Consider the following 14874-nt stretch of genomic DNA (forward strand, 5'->3'; position numbering starts at 1 on the left):
TATGTTGTACCATTTAAAATCAAAGATGTTTATTTCAGTTGTGTTTCTCCCCGTTATACTAAACCATATATAGGCACCACATCCATATGAAATGTAAAAGTGATTTCTGAGGTTAATTTAGTCACTCGATTGCTCAGGTCTTGGGAGTTCCAACCAGACCTCAACAAGCAAGGCAATCATGCATGATGCTGTGAGGAGTTAGCTATGGCTAATATATTTTCATAAAACAGTTTTAGGCTTTTTTCTACCATATAATTTGGGTAAGTCCTTCATCTGTTATTCAAGGCGACAGCAAAAATGTTCGCTTTCAAATTGGACGCTTGACTCCCATTCGATAGGCAACTGCCTAGTATGTGACATGCTTGTCAAATGAATTACATGTAGGCTAGCTCTAACCACATTTCAGCTCAACTGTTTACTCACACTTAATGTCAAACCGTAACACTGCCTGAGTGTGTTTTCTTCCCTTCATTTTATCCGCATAAAGTGTAACGTCTGTACTAGCATGCATGTTGTTTCTGTTTTTTTCTCTCTCTAAATGATTTCTGTAACGTGCTCTCTTCATCTCCCTCTTTCATATGTGGTGATCAATACCAGCTGATTTGTGAGTAGCCATGTTGTCACTGAGGGAGAAGGACAAACCTATCATCAAGAAGCTGATGGATGCTGGGTGCTGTGGTCGCTGCATCCTGCGATTCTGCAGCATAGGCACACAGTCTGCATATCGACTCTCCACTGAGGTGAATTGTCTATTTTCTTATTATCAATTCCAGATAATAATTAGCAACTTCTGGTGGCTCACATTGACTCTAAGTTAATTATTTGTGACTTACTTTAATGTCATTGCAACTTGTCATTTTACAAAAATCTTCTCATTATAAGTTCAGCTAAAGGCTATTTTTATGTTTCCTTGCATGAAGGCATTGACATATTTCAAATGAATGTGTGCTCTGGAGAACTCTAGCTCCTTATCAGCGTTTTCACATTTTTTCCTGTTTTTTCCATCCCAGGCCCTCCAAAAGGAGCTCAGTTCTTTCATCATCAGCAATAAAGAGGACACACCAACACCACCACCACCACCACCACTGCAGAGTGAAACCAACTCTCACACGCCCTCCGATGATGATCCTCCCCCCAAGAAGATAAAGCTGGACCCAGACAACGGCAGTGAGAATGGAGGTCAGCAGGAAAGGGTTCCCATGGTAGCATTGGAAGCCGCCACAGCAGACAAGAATGGCACTGAAGATGGGGACAACAAGAGTGGCATATTGGAATCAAACAGGGTGACGTTGGAATCCACAGCAGATGGCACAGAGGGCACCATGGGTGTTGGAGGTGGTGGTGTCTGTGTGGCATGTCTTGGGGTATTACAGGACTTTTGCAGTCCCGAGTTCGCCAAAAAGGTACGTATGCTGACTTGCTGTGACTAATACACAAGTTCTTTTTTTGTCATAGGTCAATGATTTTTTTTTGTCTGTTAGATTTTGCTTTGTGTAAATGTATAACACCCACAATCCTAATGTAATGGAGTGATCATCAATAGGATTGTGGGTGCTCTGGGTTGCGTTTCCCAAAAACTCTTCAGTAGTACTTCACATCACCAAAAGTTTATACATGATGAAATAATAGAATTGGCCTACATACAATGTTTTATTCTGGTACATGCAAATAAAATGCTTGCGCAAAGTGCATGTGTAAGGTAAAATATTGTATTTATAAACTTTTAGTGATGATATGAGCCCTATTTCTGGTATATTGCCTAGAGGTCACCTCTTACTTAAGTACTACTTAAATGTTATTTGGAAACACTACCCTGGTGGTGGGGTCTGTTTTAAAGGTGGCTGCCTTCAATATAGGCCTAAAGTGCAGGGGGAAATCCAAGTTTGTGTTCATATTACGGCCCTCGGAGGACTTTTACGACCCTTGGAGGAATTTGAAGTGGCCCTTCGAATTAAAAAGCTTCTCCACCCCTGATCTCCTTATTCACTAGGATGGAGATGCAGATGCACAAGCATAAGCTGCACCTCTATAGCAGAGATTCTTTAAGTATATAGAGATATGCCAATGTAATAGGTTGCTATGGGCACCTAACATGACCAAGTTCCGGTCTGCCTAAAGGGGCGTGTCATAATACTCCTAGCATTGTATAGAACAGTCCTTAGGTCTGCCTAGGTCTGCCTAAAGGGGGATTTCCCCCCCTCCCCCTTGCAATAATAGAACCCGGAAACAATGGGCCAATGGAACCTCTCTCTCTCTACTCTCTCTGTCTATAATATTGTTTTGTTTTGTGTGTATGTGTAGATTTCCGAGACGGTGAAGTCTGAAGAATATGTGTTTGAGGACTTGGTGTTGTCCGTGTCGCTGCCAGCTCAGCTGTCTGTCAGAGAGGTAAGGCCACACATCTCCACTAAACTGACTTACAGGATCTTTCTTTTTGATCAAAATCGAAATAATCCAATGTGTTTCTCTTATCCTCTGTCTACCCCCCTTCTCTTTTCTTTCTCTCACGCTCTCGCTCGCTCGCTCGCTCGCTCGCTCGCTCTTGCTCTCTCTCTCTCTCTGGTGTTTCCCACCTCATCCTCAGCATTCTTGCTGGCTTCATGTGAAAAAGGAAGTCAGGTATGTCAGTTTACCTATTATCAATGAAGCGGCTACATTATGATAAATAAGCATGCACTTCATATGTATTCATTCTCACATGCATGTACAAATGAATGCATTTACGTATAGCAATTGAATGTGGGGTAGACTCTAAGGCATGTTGTGGGTTGGATATGTGGGCATCTGTGTGTGTGTGTGTACTGTACTTAACCCTGTGCTAATGTACTTCAAAAAATGTTGAAGGGAGAGCATAGATTGACAGATTGATGGATTTGAGGAGTGGGGGAGGTGGAAGGGCAACAAAAAAATGTTATTTGAACATTGTTACTGTTAATATTTCCTTTTCGTAATTTAGAAATGAATAAAGAACCATTGATCAAAAAATGTTGTATGCTATGATTATGTCCTCATATTCTCATCAAAAGTGTCTGCCAAGTGTAATGTAATGTAATGTAATGTATTCGCTCACGGTGCATCTTGCTATGTTGCCCACCAGAGAGAAGGCCATGGTCCTGGATAAAGAGGACGTCATCCATGTGAACAAGGCCTTCAAGTGGGCCATCCAGGGCACGCTGTCCCAGGAGCTCAAGAAACCCGTGGTCACCAGGGTAGGTAGTAGTGGTCACCATGTAGGTAGTGCTCACCAGGGTAGGTAGTGCTCACCAGGGTAGGTAGTGGTAACCAGCGTAGGTAGTAGTGCTCACCAGGGTAGGTAGTGGTCACCAGGGTAGGTAGTGGTAACCAGCGTAGGTAGTAGTGGTAACCAGCGTAGGTAGTGGTCGCCAGGGTAGGTAGTAGTGGTCACCAGGGTAGGTAGTAGTGGTAACCAGCGTAGGTAGTAGTGCTCACCAGGGTAGGTAGTGGTAACCAGCGTAGGTAGTGCTCACCAGGGTAGGTAGTGGTCACCAGCGTAGGTAGTGGTAACCAGGGTAGGTAGTGGTAACCAGGGTAGGTAGTAGTGGTCACCAGGGTAGTGGTCGCCAGGGTAGGTAGTAGTGGTCACCAGGGTAGGTAGTGGTCGCCAGGGTAGGTAGTAGTGGTCACCAGGGTAGGTAGTGGTCACCAGGGTAGGTAGTGGTCACCAGGGTAGGTAGTGGTCACCAGGGTAGGTAGTGGTGGTCACCAGGGTAGGTAGTGGTCACCAGGGTAGGTAGTGGTCACCAGGGTAGGTCGTGGTAACCAGCGTAGGTAGTGGTCACCAGGGTAGGTAGTAGTGGTCACCAGGGTAGGTAGTGGTCACCAGGGTAGGTAGTGGTCACCAGGGTAGGTAGTGCTCACCAGGGTAGGTAGTAGTGGTCGCCAGGGTAGGTCGTGGTCACCAGGGTAGGTAGTAGTGGTCACCAGGGTAGGTAGTGGTGGTCACCAGGGTAGGTAGTAGTGGTCACCAGGGTAGGTAGTAGTGGTCACCAGGGTAGGTAGTAGTGGTCACCAGGGTAGGTAGTAGTGGTCACCAGGGTAGTGGTCACCAGGGTAGGTAGTTGTGGTCACCAGGGTAGGTAGTTGTGGTCACCAGGGTAGGTAGTAGTGGTCACCAGGGTAGGTAGTGGTAACCAGGGTAGGTAGTGGTCACCAGGGTAGGTAGTGGTAACCAGGGTAGGTAGTGGTGGTCACCAGGGTAGGTAGTAGTGGTCACCAGGGTAGGTAGTAGTGGTCACCAGGGTAGGTAGTGGTAACCAGCGTAGGTAGTAGTGGTCACCAGGGTAGGTAGTAGTGGTCACCAGGGTAGGTAGTGCTCACCAGGGTAGGTAGTGGTCACCAGGGTAGGTAGTGGTAACCAGCGTAGGTAGTAGTGGTCACCAGGGTAGGTAGTAGTGGTCACCAGGGTAGGTAGTGGTCACCAGGGTAGGTAGTGGTGGTCACCAGGGTAGGTAGTAGTGGTCACCAGGGTAGGTAGTGGTCACCAGGGTAGGTAGTGGTGGTCACCAGGGTAGGTAGTTGTGGTCACCAGGGTAGGTAGTTGTGGTCACCAGGGTAGGTGGTGGTAACCAGGGTAGGTAGTAGTGGTCACCAGGGTAGGTAGTAGTGGTCACCAGGGTAGGTAGTGGTCACCAGGGTAGGTAGTGGTCACCAGGGTAGGTAGTGGTAACCAGGGTAGGTAGTAGTGGTCACCAGGGTAGGTAGTAGTGGTCACCAGGGTAGGTAGTGGTCACCAGGGTAGGTAGTAGTGGTCACCAGGGTAGGTAGTAGTGGTCACCAGGGTAGGTAGTGGTCGCCAGGGTAGGTAGTGGTCACCAGGGTAGGTAGTGGTCACCAGGGTAGGTAGTAGTGGTCGCCAGGGTAGGTAGTGGTCACCAGGGTAGGTAGTGGTCACCAGGGTAGGTAGTGGTCACCAGGGTAGGTAGTGGTCGCCAGGGTAGGTCGTGGTAACCAGCGTAGGTAGTGGTCACCAGGGTAGGTAGTGGTGGTCACCAGGGTAGGTAGTAGTGGTCACCAGGGCACGCTGTCCCAGGAGCTCAAGAGGCCCGTGGTCACCAGGGTAGGTAGTGGCATGCTTACAGGAGAATGTTGGTGGCCTACTTTACACTGTGTGTGTGTGTGTGTGTGTGTGTGTGTGTGTGTGTGTGTGTGTGTGTGTGTGTGTGTGTGTGTGTGTGTGTGTGTGTGTGTGTGTGTGTTAGTGTCAGAGAGAGAGAGAGAGAGAGAACAGTGTGCGTGGTTGCATTTTGATCTTGTGTGTACTGTATGTCAGTGCCTTTATTTGTATGCAAGTGTACAATTATTGCATAGCGTTATATCCATTCATTTTCATGCAAGGTATATGGCTGTATAGAATAAGGAAACGCAACATATTTTGTTGACCCCTTCCTCTGCTCTCCTGTGTGTTTAGAGTCCTTTCGAGGTGGCCGTTGGTTTCCTCCATCCAGACACAGATGCCGACTGCCATTTCCTGTAAGAGGCCTGTAGGGGGCGCTGAAATGTTTTCAATGCAATCTCAATCTGTGGGTGCGTTCCAATATGCGACCTTGCCTCCTCCACTTGCTTCTCTCCTCGTACCAGGAAGTAATATGTCATGATGACATCACTGACAACAGCATTATATTTCAATATCTTGCAAAAGCTCAATTGTAGAGTCTTTTTCTCATTTGCAATTGGGATGGTGAATGAAAAACAGTCCCTCAAAAGTTGTTTTGGCGGCTAGGCTGACAGCTGGGAAACTTTATCGTTTTCTCCACGGAGGAGGGGCCAGGAGGCGGGACGAGGAGACAAGTGCAAGTGGAGGAGGCAAGGTTGCATATTGCATTGCACACTGTATCTCAAAGTCAAGAATCCTGGCCTTGCTAGGACGTGAAATACCCAGTGATTGGATACTCTTTGGTGAACTTCACGGAGTATCCAATCACTGGGCGTTTTTACGTCCGAGCAAGGCCAGGATACTTGACCTTGAGAAACAGCCTTAGTTTCAAATCATTCTTCATGTGAATTAATACTGTAGTACAATGCACCATGACTGGTTATTGTTTATGCGATTTCTCTGTCATTTAGGGCAGAGGCCTGCTCTGACTGCTTTAAGCCAACGAAGAACAAGGAGGTGAGTTGTTGTTTTTTTTTTGTAAGGTTATCAAACTGTAATTCAAACAGAAAAGCCTAGGTCATTTCTCACTAAATATTTACAGATATGAAAGTGAGTTAGAACACAATGTTTAGAATGGTGATACCCTGGCATTCCTTGTAACTTGTGATGTCTTTGTGTTCTTTTCGATGTTCTGTCTCTACATATTGCAACACACCTACCAGACTGATCATGTTTTTATTAGTAGGCAAACCAGCAAAGTCATGCAAAAAGGCTGAGTGGGACATCTAGTGTTCTATATCGATGAGAACGCTATCACATGCCTTGATGTCCAACTTTAAAGTTGCACTATGTAGGATTTTGGCCTTGATGTCAGACATTACATAGGGGTGCACTATTGGCTCGTTTCCACTACACATATTTTCACGGCACAGCACACCTCGGCCGCCAACATTTCGCTTTTCGACTTGCGCTCAACTCGGCTCCCATCAGCTCCTAATCCAGCTTTCCGGCTGAAGAGATCTAAACGGTGTGCTGACTCCCAGCTCACTGATTGGTCAAGAGGCGTGACCTCGCGCCCCACGTCTTCACGCCGGGACTTTCATAAAGGCACCATAAGTAGAATTGTGGCCTTGATGTCCAACTTGAAAGGTGCACCATTTAGGATTGTGACCTTGATGTTCGACTTTAAAGGTGCTCTATGTAGGATTGTGACCTTGATGTCCAACTTTAAAGGTGCTCTATGTAGGATTGTGGCCTTGATGTCCGACTGTAAGAGTAAATGCATCCTCTCTTGTTCTGTAGTCGGTGTTCACCAGAATGGCCGTGGTCAAGGCCGTGGAACAGATCAGCGACAAGAAATTCCTCAAGTAAGTCAAAGGGAAAAAAGGATTTGAAGTCTTATTTATTCAATAATATAGTAACATACTGTACATAATTAGACATTACTGTAGTATTTTGCATTAGTAGTGCCAAGAGATTCCTCACGTAAGTCAAATAATGGCAATATGGTTTTTTTTTTCATGAATCATTTCAGCTAAAGCAAGCGTAGTCAACGAACACATAATTAAGAATATATACGTATATTACACGTGTGTAATGTGATGACTTGTGTAATATTTCGATTTGCTTCTTGTGCTTCAGAGAGTACCCTTCTCCTCCCACTAGACCTAAGGAAGCATGTGTCCCTCAAGACACGACGTGTCTACACGTCTCCGCCTTTGTTGCAGGTAAGTTTCCACCGGTATTATTGACATTTGTTTGTAACAGTCACCTCTCATCATGAAAGGCTGAAGTAAGCTTTTTGTGGATTGTTTATTGTTTAAAAAAATGAGTTTTTGAACGATTTATCAGTCCACGAATGTCATTGCGACACAACATTCTTTCCATGCAAATTTTCAGTTCTACAATGTGTTCAAAGTTTCGACGCAGTCGAGTTTTACTTTGATTTGTTGTTGCCAGGGCGATACAACAAGTTCTGCCGGACGCTGCCCCAGACGCCGTGGGTGATTGACGGGGAGAGGAGGATGGAGTCATCAGTGGAGGAGCTGATTGCTGCACCGCTGCTCAACGCCTTCAGATCAGAGAGTGAGTGGCAGACATGGAGGTGACATTTGTGGGGAGACGAAATGAAATTGTAGAGTGCGTTGCAATATGCGACCTTGCCTCCTCCACTTGCTTCTCTCCTCGTACCAGGAAGTAATATGTCATGATGACATCACTGACAACAGTATTATATATCAATATCTTTCTAAAGCTCAATTGTAGAGTCTTTTTCTAATTTGCAATTGGGATGGTGAATGAAAAGCAGTCCCTCAAAAGTTGTTGTGGCTAGGCTGACAGCTGGGAAACTTTATCGTTTTCTCCACGGAGGAGGGGCCGGGAGGCGGGGCGAGGAGACAAGCGCAAGTGGAGGAGGCAAGGTCGCATATTGCAACGCACTCGTAGTATTATGGGATGGTCAGTAGCAGGCTAGCAGTGATGTAGAGTCAAACATCCTCTACTAGCAGCAGGTAAATCATCTAAGAAAAGAGCCTGAAGTCCTCATTTTCTTAAGAAAACATGGACTCCAGGCTAGTAGAGGATTTACCTCTTAACCTAACATTTGGGTCTGGAAAGTCATGGAATTTTGTATCTGAATTAGAGCGGGAACCCTGTTGAATAACTATTTCCATGTCACACAAGACATTCATGGTTGTTTTCTTTTTTGGTGTTCAAGGTTTCAACTTCTCCTCATCGGGCAGAGAGGATGTGGACGTTCGAACCCTTGGCAATGGTAGGCACTCTAGCTTGAATCAATTTCAGTTACTTTTTGAATGGTGTATAATTCATTAATCTAGGCATACAGTCCTTATTACATCGTTAGGTGATAATTTATTCAATCAAACTCTTACCCATCACCGTAAATGTCCAGTATCAGCTTTTCTTAATACTTAATTGTGTTCATTCAGTTGGTACATTTTCAAGTCCATAAACAATCATGGTTACTAACTTGGGAACACATTTTAGTTTTTCAATTTTTTTACCCCCTTATGGGCAGTATTAGCTTTTAGTGTTCATTTCACTGATTCACTGATGCGCTATCTACTTCTTCCTATAGGTCGTCCATTTGCTATGGAGCTGCTCAATCCCCATAGAGCACGCTTCAACAGGATGGAGATCCGGCGGATACAGGAGGTGGGTTTACCCGCATCGTGCACAGTTGTACCAAAGAAGGTGGATCTAACAAGAAGCGTCATTTTGTTTCTTTTCCGGTATCCACTTTATGTCGGGTGAACGCCCCTTTAGGAGACCTTCGGTTAGGAGACCTTCGGAGTCCTGAGGATGAGAATCAATGAAGTCCCCTTAGCGCTGTAGATGGCAGTAGCGCACGTCTTGCGCAAACACCTCAAAAAGAGAAGAAGAAGTAGGGGGCAACGCCCCCTTAGGAGACCCAACTTGAGCACAAGCTTTTGCATTGAGTGGGCGTGTTTTGCGATATCTTGGTTTAATTCAGTATTTTTGGTTGTACATTCAGATAACTAAGCCGTGGCATCGTTTCATATTGAGATTTACTTTTTCATAAAAAAACTAGAAGCACTCAGAGAGCGCAGACCTCCGCCAAGGAAGCTGCTTGATAGAACATTTAACTAGGTTACAACCTAAGTCTTTCCGCCTTCTTTTTGTGGAGTTCCCACAATTCAATTTCTGGTCACTAGGGGCGTCTAGATTTATAGGCCAGTAATGGAGAAGAATCTTTCAAAAGGTCCTGGTTCCGGTTCGTGATCCGTATCACCACCAGAATTTAATCACTTGTTCATTGGGTCATTACTAACAACTCCACAAAATTTTGTCCAAATCCGTTGATTCGTTTTTGAGTTATCCTGCTGACAGAATCTTTTCAAAAGTCCTGGTTCCGGTTCGTGATCCGGATCACCACCAGAATTTAATCAGCTGTTCCTTGGGTCATTATCAACAACTCGACAAAGTTTCGTCCAAATCCGTTGATTATTTCTTGAGTTTTGCTGCTGACAAACAGACAAACAAACAGACAGACAGACAGACAAACCAACGCTAATGAAGAAGAGGAGAGTGCTGCATAACTGCTTGAAGAAAAAACAAGTGCTCTTCAGAAAGGACATTACATTACATTACATTACATTGCATTTGGCAGACGCTTTATAACCAAAGCGACTTTCAAAAGAGGACATATTCAAGCCAACATCACAAGCAAATACAATGTGCACAGGAGATATACAGAACAACAAGTGCAGTTGCAGAGGGGTTAGTTAGGGGCCAAGCAGCGAAGCTGGCGAAGGCCCCTAGTGTTTTAGTTCCCTCATTGACTCCAGTCAAAATTCTTCTCCCTCTGCAAGTCTATGGCAGCCCATAGAACCTTACATAGGAAAGTTGTGAAAATTGGCACACATATTCGAGGCAGCATCAACATTACCCGCAGCGATTTATAGGTCCCCAGGCCCAACGCTCTAGCGCCACCAGCAGGTCAAAGTTGCAGGTACATTTCTGCTTGTAACTTTTGAACCGCTGGTCCAATTTTCAAAAATGTGGTATCCCTGGAGTCCTTGGCCCAAGACAAATCCGAGAACTAGTGATGATATTGTACCCTGCGTGTATAGTTTTCCCGCAATTTTGAATTTTGTAAAATTCAATAAAAATGCTATTTTTCCCGCACTTTTTGATCAATTCGCCCGAAACTTGGTACATAGTATCTCTGGACTGAGCTACACATGGGGTCTCAAGGAATATTGGATATCTTTTATCGTTTAGCCGTGACAGCCAATCAAAATTGTCGTAAAAGTGGCAAAACAGGAAGTGAGGTCATATCTCAGTAACCGTTTGTCGAATTAGGCTAGGATTCTTTACACACACAGAAGTCCATCCCATGACCCACCACAAAAAAAAATCAAATCCCCAGCTCAAATTCTGTAGCGCCACCAGCAGGTCAAAATTTTAGTTACATTTTTGCCTGTATCTTTTTAACCGTACTCCCAATTTTCAAAATATTGGTACACAGGTCATCTTCACACTATGTTGCACCCAGGTATGGATTTTCGTAACGATTGAAAAAACTATCAGCTCACAGCAACCATTCAAAATTGTGGAAAGAATGGAGGGATTTTTCTCATCTCTCTGTCCCCTTTGCCAACGGCACCTGCGCACGTTCACTGACACCATTCTCAGCAGGGGGTCTCTGGACACACAAGAGACGAGAGCTTAGGTGTGTGCGTAGTTCTGCTATTGCTCTAGTGTCAACCAAAGCCCCACTGCCCCAGCCCCTGCACATACCCCCCCACCCCCCACCCCACACACACAGACAGAGGGAGAGGGAGAGGGAGAGGGAGGGGGAGGGGGAGAGGGAGAGAGAGGGAAGGAGGGAGGGAGAGAGAGAGAGAGAGAGAGAGAGAGAGAGAGAGAGAGAGAGAGGAGAGAGAGAGAGAGAGAGAGAGAGAGAGAGAGAGAGAGAGAGAGAGAGAGAGAAGAGAGAGAGAGGAGAGAGAGAGAGAGAGAGACCATTGTTGTTCTCTCGGTTCCTCTGTCTCTCACACACACACACACACACACACACACACACACACACACACACACACGTTACTTCTATGTACACCAATTCCTCAGACCAGTCTCTCAAAAGACTGGCCAACATTACATTGCAACCTATAGGATTCTTATGTTTAGGATTTCAAAGACCATATCTATTTTCAGTAGGCTCCTGATTCTTTTCCATAATATTGTATGTCATATAAACAATTTTACTAAATAGAATGATCACAGAGGATTATAATTGCTGTCCAAAAAGCAAGCCTCTCAAGTATAGAAATTACTTGCTGATATTTTATAGACTAATTTGAGAGGGAATGGAAATGTGTTACTCAATATAAATCAAGGGCAGCACAGGCCCTGCCGTGGCCAACTGGTAGGGCACTCGTCTATCATGCGGCTGACCCGGGTTTGATTCCCAGCCCAGGTCCTTTGCCGACCCTCCCCGTCTCTCTCCCCATTTTCCCCTCCAAGGAATGCACCCCAACATTGGCGAGATTTGGGCCAAAGGGGGCGCTACAGTTCCTTCTGTTGCCGTGGCAACTTTGCCAAGTTTACTGCTTGGCCCCGCATTGCTGCTTGCAATTATTTCACCTTTCTTCTCCGACTGTAAGTCTATGGCAGCCCATAGAACCATACGGTCGAAAATGCTGAAAATCGGCACACGCGTTAAGGACTGGCCCAGAAATACCCACAGCAATTTTTAGGTCCCCAGACCCAACCCTCTAGCGCCACCAGCAGGCCAAAGTTGTAGGTACATTTCTGCTTGTAACTTTTGAACCGCTGGGCCAATTTTCAAAAATTTGGTATCCCTAGAATCCTTGGGACGAGACGAATCCAACGTATCCTATGACGTCATTTTCCGCCTGGATAGTTTTCCCGCCATTTTGAATTTTGTGAAAATCACTAAAAATGTATCTCCTCCCTCAATTTTTTACATTTTTTTCTGAAAATCGGTATATAGCATCTTTGGACTGAGCCTCACAAAACTTATGCCTTCAATTTTTTATATATTTTATAGTGTGGCCGTGACAGCCAATCAAAAACGGCCTGAAAGTCGCCAAACAGGAAGTGAAGTCATATCTTGGGAACCCATGCTCACAATCTTCTGCAAATTGTCACAGACATTCTTGTTCATGCCATCACCCACCAAAACAAATTTCAGGTCGCTAGCTCAAAATGTCTAGCGCCACCAGCTGGTCAAAGTTTTAGCTACATTTCTGCCCTTAACCTTTGAGCCGCACGCTCCATTTTAAATCTGGTGGTACCGTAGAAATCCTTGGGCCAAGACGAATCCAACGCAGCCTATGACATCATATCTGCCATAATTGAATGTCCGCCATTTTGGATTTGGTGAAAATCAATAAAAGGCTCCTCATCCTTCAAATTTAGTCTGATTTTCACAAAACTTGATACACATGATCTCTGGAGCACTCTGAAGAGATCCCTAAAGGGGTTGTATTACATCTTTTACCGTTTGGCCGTAACAGCCAATCAAAATCCTCCAAACAGACGCCAAACAGGAAGTGAGGTCAAATCTCAGATACCCATGGTCAGAATCTTTTGGTAATCGTCACACACATTCTTGGCTATCCCATGACTCCCCACAAGGACTTTCTGGTCTCCAGCTCACTCATTAGCGCCACCTGCAGGTCACACATCAAATTTCAAGGTTTATTTCTGCTTGTAAAAATGAACTATGCGTTTCTCTGACAGTCTGCCTGCTCAGCTCTTTCTGTTGCCATGGCGACTTAGGCGGACTTACTGCTTGGCCCCGCATTGCTGCTTGCAGCTATTTTTATTTTTATTTTTATTTTAATTAAAGAGTAAATAACGAGTACACACACACAAACTAAACTAAACTAAACATCATGACAGGAGTCTGCCCTGGGGCAAGGCCAGTTCAAGCATTAGTCTAGTAGATTCTCTTGAAAGAGGAAGGTCTTCAGTTGTTTCTTGAAGGCTGCAAGAGATGTGCTTAGTCTTGCTGCCTCTGGGAGACCGTTCCACCACTTGGGTACCACAACGGAGAACAATCTTGACTGGGAGTACCTAGAGCGACTGGATGGCAGAGCCAGACGGCTTGTGCTGGATGAGCGCAGTTCTCTTCCAGTAACATAGGGCGTTAGTAGGTCCTTCAGATAAGCTGGGGCCGTTCCTGTGATGGTTTTGTAGGCAAGGGTCAATGCCTTGTGCTTGATCCGGGCGGCGATCGGTAACCAGTGCAACTCAATAAATAGAGGAGTAACATGGGTCCTTCTGGGTTGATTGAATATCAACCGTGCCGCCGCATTCTGGATCATCTGCAGAGGTTTTAGCGCACAAGCAGGTAGGCCTGTCATGAGTGAGTTGCAGTAGTCAACGCGGGACAGGACAGTGGCCTGCACCAGTCGTTGTGTAGAATATTGTGTCAGCACAGGTCTGATATTCCGTACGTTGGACATCTGGAATCGACAGGTCCGGGTGACTGAGTTGATGTAGTTGGAGCATGACAGCTCATCATCAATCATGACGCCAAGGTTTTTGGCGACTTTGTTTGGGGTCACGATGGTGGAGCCTATCTTGAGGTTGATGTTGTGACTGAGCGACTCTTTAGCTGGGATCACCAGGAGCTCTGTCTTGGCCAGGTTCAGCTGTAGGTGGTGGTCCTTCATCCATGTTGACAAATCGGTGAGGCAGGCAGAGATGCGTTCCGAAACCGTGGTGTCATCTGGATGGAACGACAGGTACATCTGGGTGTCATCAGCATAGCAGTGGTAGGAGAACCCATGTGTTTGAATGACACGTCCCAGGGAGGAGGTGTATATTGCAAACAGAAGGGGTCCCAGCACTGATCCTTGGGGTACGCCTGTGGAGAGGGTGTGAGTCGTAGACAGTTTCCCTTGCCATGACACACTGAAGGTGCGTCCAGAGAGGTAGGAGTTGAACCATGAGTGGACAACGCCTGTGATTCCCATGGCTGTGAGTATCCTCAGGAGGATCTTGTGGTTGACTGTTTCAAAGGCTGCAGACAGGTCTAGTAGGATGAGGACCGAGGATAGTCCTTCCGTTCTTGCAGTCCTTAGAGCTTCAGTCACTGAGAGTAACGCAGTTTCAGTTGAATGTCCGCTTCTGAAACCAGATTGTTTTGGGTCCAGTAATCCGTTCTGGTTTAGGAAGTTGGTGACCTGCTTTGCAACTGCCCTTTCTAGCGTCTTGGATAGGAAGGGAAGCAGTGAGACAGGTCTGTAGTTTTCGACATGAGCAGGGTTCAGTGTAGGCTTCTTCAGTAGTGGTGTCACCCTTGCTTGTTTGAAGGCGGAGGGGACAGTGCCGGAGGAGAGTGAGGAGTTCATGATGGATGTGATTGCTGGGACCACTGTTTGGGCAATGTCTTGAAGAAGGTTCGTGGGCACTGGGTCCAGTAGGCAGGTAGTGGGACGGCTTCTTGTGATGAGTTTGGAAATGTCTTCTTCAGAGAGCAGAGTGAATTCTTTAAGTTCGAAGAGGGGATGTCTGCGCTTCAGCCTTGGTGGTGCTCACCGTCGAGGACAGCAGTATAAAGACAAGCTGGGCTACTTCACAGTGACTAGACCCAGAGATGACTGGAGCACTCAGCAACTTTTTTAGAGGTTTTTTATTTTGGTGCACAAAATGACTGACGTTTCGGCGCACCTGACTCTGAGGAATGACCCGGCGGACTCTGAGGAAGGCGCAGGTGCGCCGAAACGTCAGTCATTTTGTGC

At 45.9% G+C, this 14874-nt stretch overlaps 1 protein-coding gene across 1 annotated transcript in view; it reads left to right on the plus strand.

Moving 5' to 3' along the window:
* Nucleotides 1–160: 160 nt before the first annotated feature.
* Nucleotides 161–14874, plus strand: part of pus10 (pseudouridine synthase 10) — a 22798-nt gene continuing 8084 nt past the window's right edge. The window contains exons 1-13 of the mRNA XM_063198136.1: nt 161–260; nt 598–740; nt 1011–1403; nt 2302–2388; nt 2585–2619; nt 3098–3209; nt 5429–5490; nt 6085–6130; nt 6917–6981; nt 7256–7341; nt 7574–7699; nt 8331–8387; nt 8712–8788. Coding sequence (XP_063054206.1) covers nt 615–740; nt 1011–1403; nt 2302–2388; nt 2585–2619; nt 3098–3209; nt 5429–5490; nt 6085–6130; nt 6917–6981; nt 7256–7341; nt 7574–7699; nt 8331–8387; nt 8712–8788 — 1272 coding nt within the window. The 5' untranslated portion in view covers nt 161–260; nt 598–614. The remainder of the gene's footprint in view (nt 261–597; nt 741–1010; nt 1404–2301; nt 2389–2584; nt 2620–3097; nt 3210–5428; nt 5491–6084; nt 6131–6916; nt 6982–7255; nt 7342–7573; nt 7700–8330; nt 8388–8711; nt 8789–14874) is intronic.

The sequence above is a fragment of the Engraulis encrasicolus genome, chromosome 1 (assembly GCF_034702125.1).
Source record: "Engraulis encrasicolus isolate BLACKSEA-1 chromosome 1, IST_EnEncr_1.0, whole genome shotgun sequence".
Lineage (NCBI taxonomy): Eukaryota > Metazoa > Chordata > Actinopteri > Clupeiformes > Engraulidae > Engraulis > Engraulis encrasicolus.